Source organism: Zingiber officinale, chromosome 2B (genome assembly GCF_018446385.1).
Source record: "Zingiber officinale cultivar Zhangliang chromosome 2B, Zo_v1.1, whole genome shotgun sequence".
Lineage (NCBI taxonomy): Eukaryota > Viridiplantae > Streptophyta > Magnoliopsida > Zingiberales > Zingiberaceae > Zingiber > Zingiber officinale.
The window spans coordinates 100189527-100212112 of NC_055989.1; the positions used below are offsets into that span (position 1 = coordinate 100189527).

A 22586-nucleotide genomic window follows, 5' to 3' on the forward strand; every position below is an offset into this window, starting at 1 on the left:
CATTTCATACCTTGTTTTTGCCTCAATTATTGCCCCTCTAGATAAAGACATGACACTATGTGAGATTAATGTGGCGCTTTCATGAAGGGAAAAAAAATATTTTTAATAACCTAGCATCTAGGATTTATCCTACCCATTTCAGAATTTTGAACAAAGAAATGTATGGCAATGAGGGTGCAGTTTTAGCATGACTAATTTTTGTATGTCTATCAAGTATCAACCATAATAAATGTACATAATTAAACATCAAATTCTGCAGTTTCTACTAAGGATGGGCGCAAAATTATAGAAATCTGAAAAATACTAGGATTAAACTCTTCATCATAAAGAAAATTACTATTCATACCATGAGGAAGGCACTAGTTGCTGCTGTAAGATTTATTCCAACACCACCAGCCTTCAATGACATAAGTAGTATCTAAAGTAAGAGAAGTAAGTCACCTTGGATGAACAATTGACCAAATGAATTCACAGATAAGCAAACTTTTGCAATGCAAAATATTCAAACAAACCGACCAATATATTATTGTCCTCTGCAAATTGACAAAGCACTCTTTCTCGTTGCTGTTGATTCAAGGTCCCGTCCAAACGAACAAATGAGAAATTGTGCCTAAAAACAACAAAATTACAGCTCCAATTGCATGGTAGAACATAGAAATAGCTAAAGGAATATATAGAAGAGAATAGTAGAGGTGCAGTAGTAGCACAAACAATGTGGTGTCTTTAAGGGAAAATGTGAACTCTGCCTTGATTGGAAGAAAATGTGTTACCCAATCCACTTTTCAAATTACTAAATCATAAAGAGAAAATTCTGAAGAAATCACAGGGGCCAAGATCTCGCTTATCTTGCAACAATAAAATGAAATGCCTTTCAAAAGATTCCCTTAGGTCAACTTTATACCAAATAAATTAAATAAAGTACACAGCTTATAAAAGAATGCAAGAAGTACAAAATAAAAAATTAAAGTGCTCCAAAAGAGGCCAGCAAGTAGGATCGACCAATTTGTATAAAAATGGCAATAGTGAGGAATTCAAGAATTGTAGCACTGTGGCTAAGATTAACATATCAATAGTGAGGAATTAAATTAAGTATTATAGCAACGTGGCCAAGATTAACATGTTTCTTCCTTGCCTTGTTTTCTAGGAATTTTCTTAGAAGTAAAACATGAAGCACTATCAGAAAACAAAATATGCTCCCTAGCTTTCAGAGCATCTATGAGCTGGAGGCAGTTAAGTGCATTAGAAATGGTGATTATTGCATATCAAGATGGCAAAAGCCAGGTAGGGACCACATAATCTTCAAGATGGAGTTGATAGATATAAATTACTAAATTTCTACCTTCCATTTCCCAAAACACAAAGAGAGCAAGAAACTGAGTATGCCTAAGGTAGCTCACTTGTCAGGAATTATAGAAACATGTATCCGCCACTGAGTATGAGGTAGATACTGAGTTTTTAGTGTATTTAATTATTCACATCTTAAATGGATTTTTGTAAGAAAATTTAGAGGACAAAATAAATTAAACTAAACCAACCAAATAAAATTTTTAGCATTAAAGCACTCATTGTGTAGGCTTGTTGGTTAGGGTCATGAAGGTTCAAACTGGGGCCCATTTGAATTTATTTTAGCTAGTGCTGAACCAATTTACATATGGGAATAGTTTGGATGAGTTAATGGATTTTCAAAAAAATTGGGATACACCACACTTGATCACACTCTCTCCTCACTTGGGATGTTGTCTTTTGCTGCCAGCACCTTCCACTAACAACCAACTTTTCTCTCTTTCTCTCTCATTTCCCCTCTTTCTCACTCCATGTGTGCAACATACTATTGCCACCGCTCATCACCCACGTACCAATAGAGCAAAGACAAGTGTCAACCATCTCTCCCCTCCCTTTTCCCTTCTCTCCCTCTCTCTTCAGCTCTCTCTCTCTCTCTCTCTCTCTCTCTCTATCTCTCTCTAACTCGCAACCATCTACGGTCCCCTCGGGACGGTCTAGTGGCTAGAGCATGAGGTGTTGCCACCATAAGGTCTGGGGTTCGAATCTCGGCAAAGCCGAGGTAAATATGCCCCTTATGTGCTAGTCATTATTCCAAAGGCTAGTAGCCATCCGTGATTTACCTCCTCCGTGTTGGCCCTAGAATGGGTTGACGGGGGCGTTGGAGGCGAGCGTATTCACCTTTTGCCACCATCTACTACTGCCTACTCTTCCTAGCATCACCACAATTGTCAATCACTTCTCCTTTGTCCTTTCATTTTTTTCTCTTCTTCCATGGGTTAGGAGTGAGTCTGTGGCGGAGTTTCAATATTAAATCAAAACGATATGATTTCAATGTTATATTGTATCGTGCTGATACAATTTAAGTACTTCTTTATTTTAAATACAAATGAATATTAATTTAAAAAATATTAATATTATATTGTTATAAATGCTCACTTGATTTTATATTTCTACTATTTGTTATTGAGTTCATGTTTCAATATTATGTTGTGAGATATTTAAACTCTATTAAAAGTTTGCAAAGGCTATTACAAAGGTATAAAATCAAAATATAAACTCCGCCCATGATGACCGGTCATGGCCGGTCCCAAGACCGGATAAAGGAGAAGGTTGCGTTAGGTTGCCAGCCAGCGTCAAACTATGACAAATATTTCATGAATGAATCCATTAAACTATTGTGCTAATGCTAGGTTGTTCCCCGGAAGGAACGTGTTGCAGGGTCCGACTGTAACGTCTCGGCAAGAACCGCTACATCTCCAGAACTCGGGTGTAGTGATAAATATGCAAGAGTTCGCGTTACAGGATCCGACTGTACCGTCTCAGCGAGGACCGTTACATCTCCATGAGAACTTGGGTGTAGTGTTAAATAGGCAAGAGTTCTCACACCATAGGTTAGATAAGAACAAATATGATAGGAAAACTAATAATCTAAGATTTGGAACTTGGAACATAGGAACTCTCACTGGTAAATCAATGGAGGTAGTAGATATGATGATTAGGAGAAAAATTAATATTTTGTGTGTACAAGAGACAAAATGGACAAGTGAGAAGGCAAAGATGATAGAAAACACGGGTTTTAAGTTATGGTACACTGGAAAGAGTAAAACAAGAAATGGAGTGGGTATTATTGTAGATAGTTTGTTAAAGGATGAAGTTGTAGGAGTAGTTAGAAAAGGGGATAGAATTATAGCCCTTAAGATAATAGTGGCGAAAGAAACTATGAACATAATTAGCGTATATGCACAAGTAGGATATGATGAAGCTACCAAATCAAGGTTTTGGGAGGACTTAGATGAAATATTACAAAATATTTCACCAAATGAAAGAATTTTAATAGGAGGTGATCTAAATGGACATGTCGGAGTGAAAAATGAGGAATATGAGAGAGTACATGGAAGTTATGGGTTTGGAACGAGCAATGAGGAAGGGAAAACTATATTAGATTTTGCAATAGCATATGACCTTATATTAGCTAATACGTTTTTTAAGAAAAGAGAAGAACACTTAGTCACATTCAAAAGTGGGAATAATATATCGCAAATTGACTTTCTTATGGTTAGGAAGAAGGATAGAAAGATTTGTAAAGATTGCAAAGTCATCTCCAGAAAGCTTAACTACCCAATAGGGTAGTAGTGTTGGATATCGTCTTAAACATAGTATCGATAGAAAGAAAATATATCAATTCCTAGAATTAAGTGGTGGAAGTTAAAGGATGGGAAGCAACGTATATTTAAGGAGAAGGTAGAAGTACAAGCATTATCTAATACAACATGGGATAAGATGGTATCAAAGTTGAAAATAGTAGCTAAGAGTGTCCTCGGTGAGTCAAAGGGGCATGCTAAGTAAAGAATCTTGGTGGTGGAATGAGAAAGTAAGAGAAAGTGAAGGAAAAACGAATAGCTTATAAGGAATTATATATTTGTAAGAATGAGGAAAACTTAAAAAATATACAATAGCAGAAAGAAGCTAAGAAAGTGGTGAGTGAAGCAAAAAATGAAACTTTTGAACGGTTATATCAAAAAGCTTGATTCGAAGGGGCTTGTTTATAACCATATGCTAAAGTGAGAGAGAAGAAAACAAATGATCTTATCCAAATAAGATGCATTGAAGATGAGTCCAAAAGGGTACTAATGAAGGATGGGGAAATAAAGAGTGATTATATAGATATTTTCATTAACTTTTTTATGAAGATTTAGATGCAACTTAGCTTAGGAAATTAAGTAAATTAGAGATGTATACAAATTGAAATTTTTATTTGAGAATATAAATTTTAGAATTAGAATAGATGTTAAGTGATATGCAAAATGGAAAAATGATCGGAACGGATGATATTCCAATAGAGGTATGAAAGTACTTAGGGAAGTAGGGTATTGAATGGTTTATGAAATCATTCAATCTAGTATTGAAAATGCAAAAATGTTATCAGTTGAGGTAAGTACTTTATTCCTATGTATAAAAACAAATGAGACACAAAATTGTATGAATTATTAGCACTTTAAACTAATGGGTCATATCATGAAACTTGAAAAAAGAGTCATAGAGAAGATTAAGACCAAAATGACAAAAGCAATATGGATTCTGGCCTAAAAAGTCGATAATAGAAATTATACATCTTCTTAAACAACTGATTGAAAATTATCGAAAAACCAACAACACTTACACATGGTATCTATTAATTTAGAAAGAAACTTTTAATAGAGTCTAAGGAAAATTATGTAGAGAATTTTAGAAAAGAAAGACATTAATGTAACATATATTGAAACAATTAAGCTATGTATAGGATATAACGATAAAAGTAAAAGACTCTAAGCGAATAAATAAAGCATTTCCTATATAGATAGAGATTACATAAGAATTTGCTCTAAGTCTATATTTTTTTACACTAGCCTTGGATGAACTTACTTGTACATCGAAGACACATTACTATGGTACATGTTGTCAGTAGATGATATTATTTTGGTAGATGAGACACGTGAAGGAGTAAATGCTAAGCTAGAATCTTGGAGGGAAACACTAGAAGGGAAAGGTTTTAAGGTTAGTAGATTAAAGACAGAATATATGGAATTTAAGTTTAGCAATATTAGAAGTAATGAAACAATTGTTAAGATAGGAGAGGACGAGTTGCTTGGAACCGAGCGATTTAAATATTTAGGATCATTTTTACAAAATGATGGAGGGATTGAGAGAGATGTCTTACATAGAATACAAGCAGGATGGGTGAAATGGAGGGGAGCGTCGAGTGTTTTATGTGACCGTAAAGTACCTCTTAAACTTAAAGGTAAGTTCTATAAAACCGCAGTTAGACCTGCTATGTTATATGGAGCTGAATGTTGGGCTATGACTCGAGCACACGAGCAGAAGATGAGAGTTGCAGAGATGAGGATGTTAAGGTGGATGTGTGGGCATACGAAGATGGACGAAATAAGAAATGAGAGCATTAGAGAGAAAGTCGGAGTTGCATCTATTGAGGAAAAACTCCGAGAGACACGTTTAAGATGGTACGGACATGTACTTAGACGACCAATAAATGCTCCAGTTAGGCGATGTGAAACTATGATAAACATGCATATCAAACGAGGAAGAGGAAGACCAAAAAAGACTTGGTTAACAACAATAAAACAAGATAAAATTTATTTAAATATAGATGATGATATAATAGGAGATAGAGCTCAATGGCGTAAAAGGATTCATACAGCCGACCCCACCTAGTGGGAAAAGGCTTGGTTGTTGTTGTATTGTTGGCATAATTAAATAATATTGATCACTTAAAATTTATCGCAGAGACATTGCGTCTAAGTCTTGCATTAGTCTTCGACTCCAAGTTATGTTATATTTATTTAGATAGTGATTCTATATTGTCACATCTTCAAATTATTCATGGAATTTAATGTAATTTTTGTATTTTGAATATATGTAAAAGTGTTGTTTAATCTGATTTATAATGGATATGATAGTAAGACGATTTTGACTTATTGTTACATTGTTTATCTATATACATAATAATTCTTAGATGAAAGTGTTTACTCTATTTTTATTTGTTTTTAAAAAATAATTTTTATGATATACTTGATTTTAAATTGGTTTTATATCAATTCTCAGCTATTGAACAACTTGACATGATTGATAAAAGCAAATAAATAAATTTCTCATTTGAAAAGAATTTGATATTATTACAAATTAGAATTAAAATTTACAAAAATAATTAGGTGGCATTTGATGTAAGGGTTTAGAAATGAAGGAATAGATTAATTCTCAAACCTTGTATTTGGTTGATGGGAATGGAATCAAGATTTTGGAATAAAACCCAAAAACTTGGATATTAATGAAACTCACCTCTTCCCTTGAGTTTTGATAGAAATGGGAATGAGAATGAAAATTAAGTTTTGGATAAAAATATCCTTAATATATTTGTTCAATTTTTCTTTCATTTCACTTTCTCTCTCCTTATTCTCTCTCATCATACTTTCTCTCTCCTCATTTTCTCTCATCACACATTCTCTATCATTTTCTCCCTATATTCTCTCCCATCACACACTCTCTCTCCTCATTTTCTCTCTCTTCATTCTTTTTCATCACACTTTCTCTCCCATTACACACTCTCCTCATTTTATTCATCACACTCTCTCATCATACTTTCTCGCTCCTCAATCTCTCCTACCATACTCTCATTTTCTCTCATCACACTTTTCCTCTCTTCATTCTCTCCCATTACACTCTCTCTCTTCATTTTTTTCCCATCACACTTTTTCTCTCAACATACTTTCTCTCTCATCATACTTTTTTCTCTCCTCAATTTCTCCTATCACGCTCTCTCTCCTCATTTTCTCTCACCACACTTTCTCTCTTCATTTTTTCTCATCATACTTTCTCTCTCATCATTCTCTCTCATCATATTTTTCTCTCGCATTCAACTTTCTCTCACATCTAATTTTTTTCTCTTATTTTCCTCTAAGGGTAAAAAAAGAAATTTAGGTTCATTCCGATTGAAAATATTCAACTAACCAAACATATTTTTAAGAATAATACCCAAGCTCATACTCATTCTCATTCCATAATACTATGATACTCATTCCTATTCTGATTCTTAAGAGTGAACCAAATGTCACCTTAGAATAACCTTAGTAAGTACATAACATGCTCATACCAAAAGAAGTATCATGAATTGATTAAAAGCATCGATTAGTGTAACATCCTTGCAAGATCAACTCTATAATTCTCTAACACCCAAATCAAATAATTATCCCATGATATGTGATATTGATATTGATTTCTCTACACGTTCATGAGCAAGCATATCTCGATTCACCACTAGTAGTTGAACTTAGCCTAGCACCACACTAATCCAAACTAGTACAAACACAAGATAAGGATAAGCATATGCCCCCGTTGCCCCCGAGCTATGATATGATGGTTTACCATATGATGTATCCAAGCTGCAATAAGAAGGCCAAGAGTATAATGAAATTCAATCAAAATCAATCTTAGCTAAACTCTCCCACATTTGAGAATCATAGATTCGAGCATCATAATCATCATCTTGGATTGTATGTGTAACCTTTACATATCTAAGGATCAAGTGCTAGAGTCAAGGGAACATAAGTTTCAAAACCACCAAGTGCATCTCTTGTGTCATCATCTCAAATGGTACTTGAATGTCGTCGACATCGCTATCATCATTTTGAACTTCTTATCAAACTGTAGTGTCAAAAGTTTATGATATCACTTTCATCATGTTCTTGCTCATCAATTACATTTAATGGATTTTCACCAATCCTCAATGGACTCTTTCCCTTGAAAGCAAGAGCTTTACTTTTCCCTTTCTCTTTAGTAGAAATTGATCATTGACTTTAGCTTTATTTGTGGACTTTGATTGTGTTTGGGGGTTGGGATGTATGAGAATGTCTAGGTCGAGAGTCAGAAATTAAAAATTCTCATTCAAAAGCTTCATCATCTTCTTCTTCACTAATTTCTCTAGCTTGCTCTTTTTTAATTTGTTAGATAAGAAATTGAGATAGTCGTGATGGATCTGCTTCATCAAGTAATGAATTCTTAACCTCAATAACACTCCACCAATTCATCATAAGATCATGTTGACGAATCCAATATCAAATAGGTTTATATCACTAAATTCTTGTGCTCACTTATCAAGTATGACTCTTAACTGAAGACGCATATCATAATGAATGTAGACCGTCTTCTCCGAGTGACGATAAGAAAGACAATTTTGAACTTTCATATGAATGAGGGAGAAAGTGGATCAGTTTCTTTTGCAACCACTTAAAGACCTTGTATGTGAGAAAATCCGAAGAGGGTTGATTCTCCATATTATAACCACCACTTGTCTATAAGATAAATAATAATAAAAATAATTTAATTTTTATATATGTTGGCAATAAAGAATAATGAATTGTTCTATATTTAGCAACATCTATTTTATATTTGCATGATATTGCAAAAGGATTACCTAAAGAACCATATGCTCTCTAAATAATCAACTGTCATTAATATTCTCAGCAGTTAATTCTCTATTTACTTGTAGTCTTCATATTACAATTTTGAGGGTCATTAAGAGATTATTATTTATGGCTAGGTTGTGCCAATATTGATATATCAAATTGATGTAATAATCTAAAATAATTAAGCATATATAATTATGAATAATATTTAAAATATATATCTTAGTAAAAAATATGTGCCTACCAAATGAACATGTTTTGTGATTATATCAACAAAATGTTGATAGTTGATTTGTGGTTGTGCCTCCGCTTGCTTTCTTCTTTTGCTTTATGAATTAGGTGGTAGACATTGCCCACCATGTTGACTTTGTGTAAAACAACATACAAAAACTATAATGCCATAAGAATATCTACTATGTAGTCATAAAATTGAACATGGTCTTCAAATTGACATTTTCTAGGATAATAATTGGATAGTGAGTTGTAAGCCTAGTTGCTCTTAGTCATAGAATTTTCTCATCAATAAATTTTTTCATTAACCCATGAATCTAATGATGACTATAAAGGAATTTGTTAATAATTGTCCCTTTTTCACTACATTCTTTACCATAATGAACAATGTCCTTCATCATCAAATCGATGTAAAATACTGTGCATGGTGTCCAAAATAATATTAGATGTTCTTGCTCCAATAGTTCTTTAGTCCTCTTAAAGTTCGCAACATTGTATGGCCACTTGCATTATATGTTCCAAATCTATCTCTTGAAGTAACCCATCAAGCAATATATGTAAGATGCACCATGATATTCTCCAATTATATCAATAGATTTGTGAAATATCACCCTTCTATTACAATATAGCAGAAAATTAATACTGTTTATATGTTTATATGTGATGTTGTCCAATTATCACACATTAATGAAACTCCATATAGGCCCATTGCTTCTTACACGATAGGATCCATATCTTAATCCCCTCCGTTTATTCGTTTGTACTAATTTCATATGAAGTCGGAGGTTGGATACCAAATATTAGGACGAATTCTATTGAAATGAAAAAGTTTTGCAACTTAGCCAATCGATTTCCTCTTCTCCCTTGTATATGCATTAATCCTAGTCTGTTTGGGAATGCATGGATCAATATCAATTGCAAGCCTTCATCTCAAAGAAGAAAAGAAATGACCAATACCACATTATGATGAGATAATAAGAACACTTGCACTGTTCCCCAATGTTGATGCAACAATTAAGTCACTTCCACTAGCACGAACTGTATCAAACGATATTGCATATGTTGCTCATACTCAATTCGAGATGCACAGAGAGCTGCTAGAAGTGATTAGTCATTTGGATTACCTTCACCACAACTACCAAGTTCATCATAAATAGGTTCTAGATGCTCGTCTATTAAAAACTTTGCGTTGTTGTTTGTACTTTAAATTTCGTCTATCAAGTTCCTCCATTGCACGACCAATTTCTTGAAAGACTTTTGAACACTTGGAATTATCCATATCTCCACAAATCAGATCTTATTTCAAGCATGTGACGCCACTACCGTGTCCAATCATATCACAATGCAAATATTGTCAATGAAATTGATTCTCTAGTCGAAGGTTCTCCAAGCTAGATCATAAAATTATTATTTTTGTGCCATTTATCTACCCATGCATCATTATATATCAAATAAATAAAATCATTCAAAACAAATAAATAGAGCAAATATTCACAATTTTTAACGGTGACAAATTTAACATAAGAAATATTAACCTATTCATAAAAAAAGCACACCATAAGAAGAATCTCTACTTAAACAAAAAAATAATAAATAAATATTTTTTACAAAAACATTATTTAAAACTTTAAACAGCTATTAAACTATTAATTTGACAATCAAATTTTCATTTAGAAGGGGAGTCTTGACGCAATGGCAAAGTTGTTGCTTTGTGACCAAAATGTCACGGATTCGAATCCTGAAAACAACCTCTTGCAAAAACAGGATAAGGCTGCGTACAATGAATCCTTCCCCGGGACCTCGCATAACGGGAGCTTCGTGCACCAGGCTGTCCTTTTTTTTTAATCAAATTTTCATTTAGAGTTCGTTATAATTTAAATATGATGGTTAATAAAACTAAGAGTAAACCCAAATATAACTAGTGGATATTATCATAACAAAAATATAGAAAAATGAATATAAAGTAAAAAAAATTATTAAATTATTAAATTAAATAGTCACTAAGTTATCGCACAACTTTATCATTATTTCCAGACTCATGTTTGAATATGCAAAATTTATTTTAAATAATTAAAATACATAATTAATTTTTATGAATATTTGAAAGGTATGAAAGTAATGCTTGAAATAATCAACTTGAAAAATAAATAATTCACAAAATTATCAAAAAATTCTAAAACTAATTATAAAAATTATTTAAAAGGTTCAAAGATTATGTAAAAATTATTTACCAATGTATGAAACTATTTGAAAGTTTAAAATTATTGTTTGAATATATTTGGAAAAAAGTTTATTTCTTAAAATTTATATTAAATGTTTAAAAATCATATTTAAAAAATAGATTATTTTAAATTCACTATCAATTTTTAACAATTATTAGAAAATCTAAATTATTTTATACATATTTATTAATTTTTAAATTATTTAAAAAGTTTTTTATAAAAATATTATTTAAAATGTATAAACTTATTTTATAATTTAAAAAATATTTTAAATTTAATCAAGTCCTGTTCAAATCAAATGAAAATAATTTTAAATTAATTAGTTATAACCAAAATAATACTTCATTTTAAGATTAATTTATTTAATTTTTTAACCTATTCTTGAGCTTATCGTATAATAAAAAATAATAATAATAATTTTATTATATTATAAATAAATATTAGTAAACTAATATATAATAACTAATAATAAAATACTTAATAATGCTTCTTATTAATTAAGAATAAAAAATTGATAAGTAATTACGAGTGAATATATATTAAAAAAATTAACTAAATTAGGTTATAAGTAATATTTAAAACTAAATAGAATTTATATCTTTGTTAATAATTATTTATTTAATTCATAAACCAATGAATTGTATGTTAATCAATAATATGATTAGTTAGTTTATGTGATTATATATAATAAGAATTTAATTAATTTCTATTAATTATATAATTTTTTGAATAATTAATTATAATAAATTTTAAATTATTTAGATAGTAAATTATCAATATAAATAACTAATAATTATTATAATAAAATTTAATTAGTTATTTATAGTTTATTAAAATAATTAACTAATTAATATATATAAATATATATATATTATAATATAGCATTGTTATAATAAATGTAACATTGTTATATTATTAATAACAATTATAAACTTATAATATAACAGTTTAATGTGTATATATCAATTGTTCGTGACCCAATACACTCCTTAAGTCAACTCAACCATTGGCACGGTCTGTTGGTGACATGCATCCTTTGGTGACTATATTATCAGTTGATTATTATGCATCATTAGTATACTAATCCAGATTGACTCATTACTATGAATGAATTCTCTTACTTTCATCAATCGACTGTTTAAACATGATCACTCTTAGTAATCGCTAACAACTTATCCAAGCAATATCTTATTGAACGGTTATAATAATTTAAATTCAAAAATTACCAATTAGTTGATAGACTTTATTTCAATAGACTCAACCTGAAATAAAAACTTTCTATTGCGAGTTTCCACCTTCACACAATAGAGTGACTCACTCACTTTGACCTAAAACACAAATTTCTCGATAAGTCTTTACCTAAGTTAAAAAACTACCCACATTTAAAATATAAGTCGCTCATAATCTCTCACAACTCACGTGCCAAGAGTTTACCTCTAAAACTTGAGTTACGTGACAGATATCAAATCAACCTCGATCTATCGAGACTTTTGTGTTTGCTAACTACTGTTGGACTTTAAAATCTGCTATCACCTAAAGAATTCTAGTTTGCTAAATGTCCAATCAACGTGGACCCACTTAGACTTCACCCATTTGCCAATGCCTATTGGACTTTCCTTTTCAACTAAACTTTCAGTCAATCTCAACCCACTTAAACTTCACCCATTTGCCAATGCCTATTGGACTTTCCTTTTCAACTAAACTTTCAATCAATCTCAACCCACTTAAACTTCACCCATTTGCCAATGCCTATTGGACTTTCCTTTTCAACCAAACATTCAGTCAATCTCAACCCACTTAGACTTCACTCCTTACACTTACAAGGTAAATGCATGTCGATTATACATATTGATAATTTATGATGTACATGCATGTCGATTATACATCATTATTCGCAATAAGTGCTACTTATATCCAATAGCTTAGGTTTGTGTATATATATGCATGCATGATATATATAGTTTTATTCTTGTTGTTACTTAATGCAGTTTATACTTTTATGTGTATGGTGTTGTACATGCATGCTAAATATCTGATAGGAACACTACAATAGGAAAAGAGATGTGAGAATTGGAAGTAACACCAAAGGATTTATTTATGAATGACAATTTATGAATGGATGAGGTCTTTGGAATATAGGATGAGCTCTCAGATCAATTAGTAGTTTTAATGATTTGATCAGGGCATATATTGTGCACGTCAACAAGTGTAGTAGATGAACATAACATGCTTAAGGTACCTTTGGTAGTTAAAACCATGCCCGAGAGAATACATGAGGAATCACTCTCTAACACAATGGGAGCCACATCACAAACATCCATGCATGGGTGCAAGCATGCCCATTGTTTTGGATCAAATCCAAGCGAATTCAAACATTTGTTAGGTCAATCTTGGTGGATGTGATAGTTTGCCTCTTCAAGGGTTTGTAGAGGAGGAATTTTCCTAGTGGAGGGTAGGCAAGGTGTTCCATTTATGAGGGAGAATGCATTTGAGACACCCTCGATGTGTATCTTTGGCCTGGGTAAATAGGCAAGTGCCCATGCTGAACCTCCTTCAATCACATAGGCACTCATTGAGGTCGTGTTAGATGAGTGATCATGCTATGTATCCCCTAATGAGAGGTCAGCTACACCATTCATCTCGTAACAATATAGTACCAAAGCTAGACAAACATTGCTACTGAATCCTTGACTTTGTGGGGCCTATAGACCTATGTTGCAAAATCAATTGAAGATGAGTGCTGTGGACAGCGGAGAATATATAGGTTAATGGTCTGTCATGCTCAAAAGCACAAATGTTTATCAAAGCAGGATAGAATGTAATGCCACTGCAATATAAGAATTGAGACAAATGATGTCTAAGAAAGTTTGGAAATCTTAATTCACATGTCGTACAATGGGCAATTTATTGGCACAAAAACTTGATTATCCCAAGGGCCTCATCAGTAGTTGGATGACTTTGAATTATATTATATTGTTTTTTTACCAAGATTAGCATAAAATGATAAATAAAATAATAGTACTGCATAGAAGATGAATACCGAGAAAGTGGGATCTCCAAAAGATCCAAAAAACCTGTCCACTGGCTGAAGACAATGCTTTTAGCACCAAAATCACGAAGGTTTTCTAGTTCACGAAGCAGGACAGAAACCTTAGAAGACTCCACCCAATTCTTTTCAATGTCAATCTGGAAACGGCTATCAGTAGGAGCAGTTATAAGATCTTGCTTATTTACTAATTTCCTACAATCAGAACGTAGAGCAAATAAGTAGGGATTAGGTCATAAATCATTAGCAACCAAATAAGGAGGCAATGAAAAATACCTACAAACAGGACATAAACCACTCATTGCACTTCGCCAGCTAGCTAAGAGGCACTCACGACATAGACGGTGTGCACATGAAGTTAATACTGCATCCTCATACGCTTCTAGGCAGATTGGGCACTCCCTTTCCTCCCCTTTCTGCAGTTCATCAACAACCTCTTTAATGTAAGCCTTTGAAGGAGCAGCAGAGGGATCTCCACCAATGCTACCTTTGCCACCTTTTAGAAAATGTTTTGCGAGCTTGTTGAGATCTGAGAACTCTTGCGTATCACCTCGACTACGATTCATCACAATAAAAAATATGATCTCTTATCACAAAAATACAACACAGAGATTTGGAAAGGATATTCTGGTAAATATTTTTAACATATACACAGCAGGTCAAACTATCATAATCAATCAAAGAACTATGAAAAATGATACTAATGATTAAACACTAACACTCAAATCAAAGAACCAAAATATTAATTTAAGAGTAGATCCAGCAAATGCAATAAGAAGTTTTACAGATCAACTTTTTTAGTTATGATTCTTGGACTGAAACAAAGAAGGAAATGCACCTAGGGAAAGATTTGCTTCAGCAGCCTTTACCTCTGTTTCATTGTGCAGAAAAGGAGAGAGGGAAGAAAGAGGCTGGGAAATGCTTCCCCAGTTTCTTCAAATTTGGCTTCCATCCAAATAAGGTGAAAAGCATCAAGCATAGATTTGGGTGGAAACGCTGTTATTAGTCAAAAATAAATAAAGTTCTTATTTTTTTAGTCTATCTTGATTTAATTTAATTCATCTATGCTTTCAATAAATCAAATTCAGAAATTTAGGTTAACCTCTCTCTTTCCTTCCATACAAGAAGACCGTAACTCTCCTAGTTCTCTTCCTACAACACCAAGAAGGGAAATATTTCCCTAACCTTTCACTATAAAATTTTTCCTCTCCGTTCTTTTCCTAGCCTTTTCTCTCCCTCATATGAAACACAGTAAAGAGTTCACTAAGGGATTTAACCCTGTGATTAAGTTGTAAGTTCTAAAACTTTGTATTTTGTTCATCAGTTTTAATATTGTGTTCATTCTTGGCCTGTTCAATCTTCATTCATTCAATTAAAACTTAGAACCAATTTGTGTAGCATAGACAAATTCAGTCATGCTATAGAGTTGGTGGTCAAAGAGGAGGATTGGAAGATCATGTTGACAGAAATATAGGATGTATCTGGTGGGCCACTCCGGAGCTAGAGGAGGGTGAATAGCTTGTCTCGCTTCATCGATGTTGATTTGCTGTGAAAAATACGACGCAAACTCCTCCAATGCTAACTCCAAGGATTTACTTGATATCCACCTCAAGAAGAAATGGTTAATCCAAAGATTCACACACGAGCACAATCTCCACTATGAAAACACTCCTCGGAAAAATCCGGAGGTAGAGAAACCTCGTATAATACTCTCTATACAACAAGAAGAACAGAGAAACAAATACAAATGAAATCTTACAAGATTTACAACAACAAACCCTAATTTGTTATCTTCTTGTTTGGAAACGCCTCTTGATGCTTGGAAATGCAGCAACACTTTGCTCCAAGCGCCTTCAAGAACCGGTGATGAGAGTCGGAGAAGAATCGGTGAAGAGTTGTTGCATTTGAACCTCGCCGTCGCCTTATACTTCGCGATTTAGGACTTACACCCCAATCGATTGCCACGTCAGATTCAACCGATTACAGTCATCCAAAGCTCGTAACCTGCGCAACGATCATATCTCAGTCGATCGGCAAATCGATTGGGGCAGTTGGCTCGATCAACTGATCGATCCAGATGTCTTTTGTGCTATCACAGAAGACCCCGGAATCGATTGAATCGATTCTGGCTGCTTCGCGTCATCGCGAGACAACAACTCTAATCGATCGATTTGGAGGCCTTCTGTGCTCACACGTAGGGGTGAAATCGAGCCGAGCCAAGCCGAACTCTTTAATATTTGAGTTTGGCTGGTTTATAATCGAGCCGAGCTCGAGCTTTATTCAACGAATATATTCATGGCTCACGAACTTATTCAAGATTTTATCGAATCTAAACGAGCTTAATAAACATAAATTATAAATTTAAATATTCATTAAAAATTAAATTATATATTTCGAGAAAATTATAATATTCTTATTAAAATTTATAATTTTATTCTAATAAATAAATTTAATATTTGTCTATATATTTCATAAGTAGAGTGTAAAATCTATAAATTCAATATAAAATTATTATTTTTTATTTAAAAGTTGATTCATGAGTTTAACGAACATGTTCACGAGCTAACGAGCTGAATATTGTGAAATTTGAGCTTGGTTTGTTTATCTTAATGAGCCTCATTAAATGAGCTTTTATCGAATCGAGCTTCGAATAGCTCATGAGCGACTTGATTCATTTACACCCCTATTTGTTGGTGCAACAGACCGGCAAAAGGGGAGGGGTGAATTGCCTGAAACAAAAAAAAAATACCCTCCTCGATCTTTCAACTCTTAAGGTGCAACAATAATAAATAAAAATAAAAGAACAGAATTAAAGAAGAGACTCAGGGATCGACTTGGTTACAACCTAGGTGGTTGCTAATCCAAGGCGGTTGAAAAGCTCAGTCAGAATCTACTTCTCTGAAGGCGGAGAAGCCTTTTACACAATAAAAGCTTAAGTAGTTACTAGGAAGTCAGTACAAGAGTTGATGATTAATTCCCTAGCTCCAGAGCCCTTTTTATAGGGCCTGGAAACTCTATCTTCGGCTTGAGGGCGCCTCCCATAAGCATGGAAGGTGACTCCAGCGTGGCATTTGGATAAAGTTTTATCCAAATGCGAAACGGTCACTTTGATTGATTTGAGGCCGCCCTCAATGCTATGGAGGGCGCCCTCAATGCTGCAGCGTATAAATAGCTCCAGCTTTCCTTTAGATCTTCCGCTGCTCCGTTTGCTTGGGTGATTACGGTCAATCACAATAAGGCTCGCCCGAACCCAATTTCTGACCTTCTCCTCAAGCAAGCTTCCGCTCCGGCTTCTCGTCCCTCGAACGTCGCGTACGTTCTTCTCGTCCATCGGTGTACTCTTCCGCAGCTCTTTCCTCCCTCGGACGCACCGAGCTCATCGGCTCCCTTCCCGTGTCGTCCTTCTCGCCAACTGCGTCTTCCGCTCGACTTCCTGTGCTCCTAAACTCCTACACACTTGGGATCAAAACAAAACAGGACCTAACCTAACTTGGTTGATCACATCAAAACAACCACGAGGTCCAACACTACTCACATGATTTCCTTTCAATCGATCACCTGATCGATTGAGCTACTCGTGTCCCGAAGCACTGCCCAATCGATCACCTGATTAATTGACCAACTCAAACTTGCTTAACTCAAGTCTAGGGTTTCCAAGCCCAAACTCTGGTCAACCTTGACCTATTGGGACTCCATGCCTAGCATCTGATCAACCTTGACTTGCTGGGACTTCGCCACCAAGTATTCGGTCACTCCTTTGACCCACTTAGATTTTTCTCTTCGTGCCAAGTGTCCGGTCAATCCTTTGACCCACTTGGACTTTTCTCCCCGTGCCAAGTGTCCGATCAATCCTTTGACCCACTTGGACTTTTCTCCCCGTGCCAAGTGTCCGATCAACCTTGACCCACTTAGACTTACCATCTCATGTCAAGTGCTCGGTTCTCCATAAACTACTTGGACTTTCAAACACTAGGTGTCCGATCAACCTTAATTCACCTGGATTTCCACATGTCTAGCTTCACTCATCAAGGTTTTCCACCACCTGGCTTCATTCACCAAGATTTCCCTTAACTTCACTCACTAAGGCTTTCACCACCTGGCTTTACTCACCAGGATTTCTCTTTGTCTAGCTTCATTCACTAGGGTTTTTCACCATACTTCACTCATCAGGACTTTTCTCACTGCCTAGAACTTTCCAACTAGCTGGCTTCACTCACCAGGACTTTCAAACTGTCTAGCTTCACTCACCAGGACTTTCCAATCTGCCTGACTTTACTTACCAGAACTTTCCAATCTGCCTGGCTTCACTCACCAGAACTTTTCACACCAAGACTTAAATCTAGAAATTACAAATATAGTGGAGTTGCAGTATATTATATGGAGCTTAAGGATATAGTGCACATGCCACGAAAGTTGAAAGGCAACTTCATAAGAAAAAAGGGTTTAATTAAGCATGAGAAAAATTCTAATTCACCCACTTGAAATTCTAGCTAGAACGGAAGGATGACAAGATCAACTCCATGAGTAAGACCGAGTCTTCTAAAAACACGGATGCAACTTCTATTTCAATAAAATATAAAGAAACTACCCAAACTTTTAGAAATAGAGATATTAAATATTTTAAATGCTTGGAAAAGTGGCATATTGCATCACAATATCCAAACAAAAGAGTAATGATTTTTTGATAGAAAATAGTGATGTTGAGACCAGTCAGAAAATGATGATGCCTTTGCCACTATTGATAGAAAGTGATGGAGAGTAGTATCTGATTGAAATTAAAGTCCATGTCACTAGGCGTACTTTGAACGTGCAAGGAAGGGAGGATGGAGCACAACGAGACATTTTTCACATTTGCTGTCATATTATATATGGAGGAAATTACGCTAACATAACTATTAAATATCCTAGTCCTTATAAGCTACAATGGTTGAATCAATGTGGGGAAGTTCAGATAAATCAGTAGGTGGTGGTTTTATTTTCTATTGGCAAGTATTGTAATGAGGTGCTTTACAATGTGGTATCATTCTTTAGGGCAGATCATGGCAATTTGATAGGAAGGTCATGTATGTATAATGGGTTCAAAAATAGATATTCTTTTGTGATGCACGGTAACCCTGTAACTCCTATAGAATGAAAAAGAAAAAAAAACAAAAGTGTATGAAAAAAAAAAAGAAGAAAAGGTGTGAGAAAAACAAACACTAAATGAATGAGAAAAAAATATGAAGAAAAGTTTCAAAAGCAAGAGAGGAGAAAAGAAGGCTTTTATATAAAACGAAGAAATGTTAAGACAGTTTTTTAGTCCTGTTTGTACTTTTTGTACTAGGAGGATTATTTCAATACTAACAATCTTTTGCAAAAATTCAATAATTCTTTCTTGATGAGGTTTCTAAAGGATTGCTACAACTTGGGGAAAAAGAGGTTCAAATTTATTACATCCCAGGAGTAACTTTGAACTATTCAACTTATGACAAGAAGATGCATCTTTTAGTGAGGGCCTTCGAGACTTGCCAGCATTACTTGTGGCCTAAAAGTTTGTCATATGATCTTTGAACCTGGGGATTAGCTTTGGGTTAATATGAGAAAAAAGACAACCAAGTCTTATCCCATTAGGCGGAGTCGGTTATATGGATCCTTTTAATCATTAGGCTCTATCCCTTACTCTATCATCATTTATACTTAAATGAATTTTATCTTATTTTATTATTGCTAACCAAATCTTTTTAGTCTTTCTTTTTCTCATTTGATGTGCACACATCGCCTAATTAGAACATGTATTGGTCGTCTAAGTAAATGTTCATACCATCTTAAACATATCTCCCGGAGTTTTCCCTCAATAGGTATAATCCTGACTTTCTGTTCAATAATTTCATTTCTTATTTTATCCATCCTTGTATATCCGCACTTTCACTTAATATCCTCATCTCTGGAGCCCTCTGCTCATATAGTTGAGTCATAGCCCAACATTCAGCTCCATATAACATAACAGGTCTATTTGTTATTTTGTAAAACTTTTCTTTAAATCATAGAGGTACTTTACGATCACAAAGAACACATGACGTTCTCCTTCATTTCAATCATTCTGCTTGTATTGTATGTAAGATATTTCTCTCAATCCCTCAATTCTTTTGTGAAAATAATCTTACATACTTAAAACTCTCAATTATCCACTCATCATCTCCTATCTTAACAATTATCTCATAATGTCTAATATTGCTAAACCAAAATTCTATATATTTTATATTTACTCTACTATAACTAAAACCTTTCACTTCTAGCATTTTTCGTCAAGATTCAATTTGAGTTTATCATTTACTCTTTCACGTGTCTAATCTACCAAAATAATATCATTTGCAAACAACATGCACCACGATACCATATCTTAGATGAGTCCACAGAGTTCATCTATTATTAGTGCAAAATACTAGGGACTTGGAGATGATGTTTGATGTAACTCTATCCTTATGGGAAACATTTCAATTAATCCCCGAGAAGTCTTCACTCTTGTAATTACATCCTCATACATATCCTTAATTAGTTTAATATACGTTATGCTAACATCTCTCTTTTCCAGAATTCTCGATATAATTTTCTTTGGGACTCTATCATATATTTTTTTTCTAGATCAACAAATACTATGCATAAGTATTGCTTCTGTTCTCAATACTTTTCAATTAGTTGTTTAAGAAGATATATAGCTCCAAATTGATTTTCAATCACCATAGTCTCTTTAATTTTTTTTCTATTACTCATTCCCTAAAGTTTCATGATAAGTATGAGTCATTAGTTTAATACCCCTATAATTTGTACAATTTTGTGTTACCTTTGTTCTCATATAAGATAACTACAGTACTTACCCTCTATTGATCAGGTATTTTTTTCGTTTTCAATATCAAGTTGAATAACTTTATAAATCATTCAATACCTTGTTTCCCTAAACACTTCCATACCTCTATCGAAATATCATCTAGTTCAACTATTTTTCCATTTTACATCCAATTTAAAGCTTGTAATAAAAATTTAAATTTCTATACTACCTACTTAAATTACCTAAGTTAGATTATTCACCTAAACCTTCATTAAAAAGTTGATAAAAATACTTCTTTCATCGCTCTTTTATTTTCTTATCATTTAATAATACCCTATTGCATTAATCTTTAATACATCTTATTTGGATAAGATTTCTTGTCTTCCTCTCTTTCACTTTAGCTATTTTATAAATGTCCCTTTCTTTTTTTTTAATCTAATTTTCGATATAAACATTCAAAAGTTTCATTCTTAGCTTCATTCATTGTTTTTTTTTGACCTCTTTCTTAGCTAATGTATACTTTTTAAAAAAAAAAATTCTTATTTTTACAAGTGTATAATACCTTATAGGTTGTTGATTTTTCCTTCACTTTCTCTTGCACTTTCTCATTCCACCACCAAGATTCTTTACTTTGTAGTACATGTCCCTTTGATTTACCAAGTACACTCTTGTTACTATTTTCAACTTTAATGTCATCTTATCTCATGTCATATTCGAGTTGCTATGTATTTCTCTTACTACTTGTACTTCTACCCCCTCCTTAAATATACTTTGTTTTCCATCCTTAACTTTCTCCATTCAATTTTTGGAGTTGTGCACATTTTTCTTTTATTGATACTATGCTTGAGACGCATATCCAACACTATCAATCAATTTTGGATAGTATTTACAAATATTTTTATCCTTCTTCCTAACCATAAAAAAGTCAATTTACAACTTATTATTCTCACTTTTGAATGTGACTTCTTCTCTTTTCTTGAAAAATGTATTAGTTAGTATAAGATTATATGTTATCATAAAATCTAATATAATCTTATCTTCTTCATTTTTTTTGTTCCAAACTCATAACCCTCATTCACCCTATCATATTCCTCAATTTTCACTCCTACATGTCCCATTTTAATCTCCTATTAAAATAATATCGGTTGGCAGAATGTTTTGTAATAGCTCATCTAAGTCGTCCAAAAACCTAAATTTAGAGTATTTATCTAATCCTACTTGAGGTGCATATATGTTAATTACATTTATAATTTTATCCCCTTTTTATCAACAATAATACCTTCTTCATTTCTTGTTTTACTCCTTTCTATGTATCATAACTTAAAATTAGAATTCTCTATCATCTTTGCCTTCTCCTACCTATTGTCTCTTAGTATACGCAAAATATTAATTCTTCTCCTAATTATTATATCTACTACCTCCATTGCTTTACAAGTGAGCGTTCTTCCTATAATATTTATTTTTAGCCAACCCAAATTCTTATGGAGTTGTAGAGGTTTTTGCTCAGACGACCCTACAACACATTCCTTCTAGGGAAGGACCAAGCATTAGCATAATTTGATGGATCCATTCATTTAACATTTGCTTGAAAGTCAATGTTGGTTAGCAACTTAATACACAACCCTCACCCTTTTTCATCCTGGCTTGGGACCGATATCGACGGGTTTCATCCCTGAGGAGATGGACCGTTTCAAATCATAGATCAATGGTAATACCTACAAGCTTAACTTGTCTGAGTATAATGTGAGTGCTACATTCAACATTTCTAATCTTCCTCCCTTTGATGTAGGTGACGAAGATTGGAGAACGAATCCGTTTGAGGA

The 22586-nt window shown here is 33.5% G+C and overlaps 1 protein-coding gene across 1 annotated transcript in view; it reads right to left on the minus strand.

The window, feature by feature from the left end:
• The window catches only part of LOC122046508 (DNA repair protein RAD5A-like), a 53082-nt gene that overhangs the window by 6296 nt on the left and 24200 nt on the right, over positions 1-22586 (minus strand). Inside the window, exons 15-18 of the mRNA XM_042607235.1 lie at positions 14235-14513; positions 13953-14153; positions 517-610; positions 347-418 (exon numbers count right to left, since the gene is read on the minus strand). Of these exons, the coding sequence (XP_042463169.1) occupies positions 347-418; positions 517-610; positions 13953-14153; positions 14235-14513 (646 nt within the window). The remainder of the gene's footprint in view (positions 1-346; positions 419-516; positions 611-13952; positions 14154-14234; positions 14514-22586) is intronic.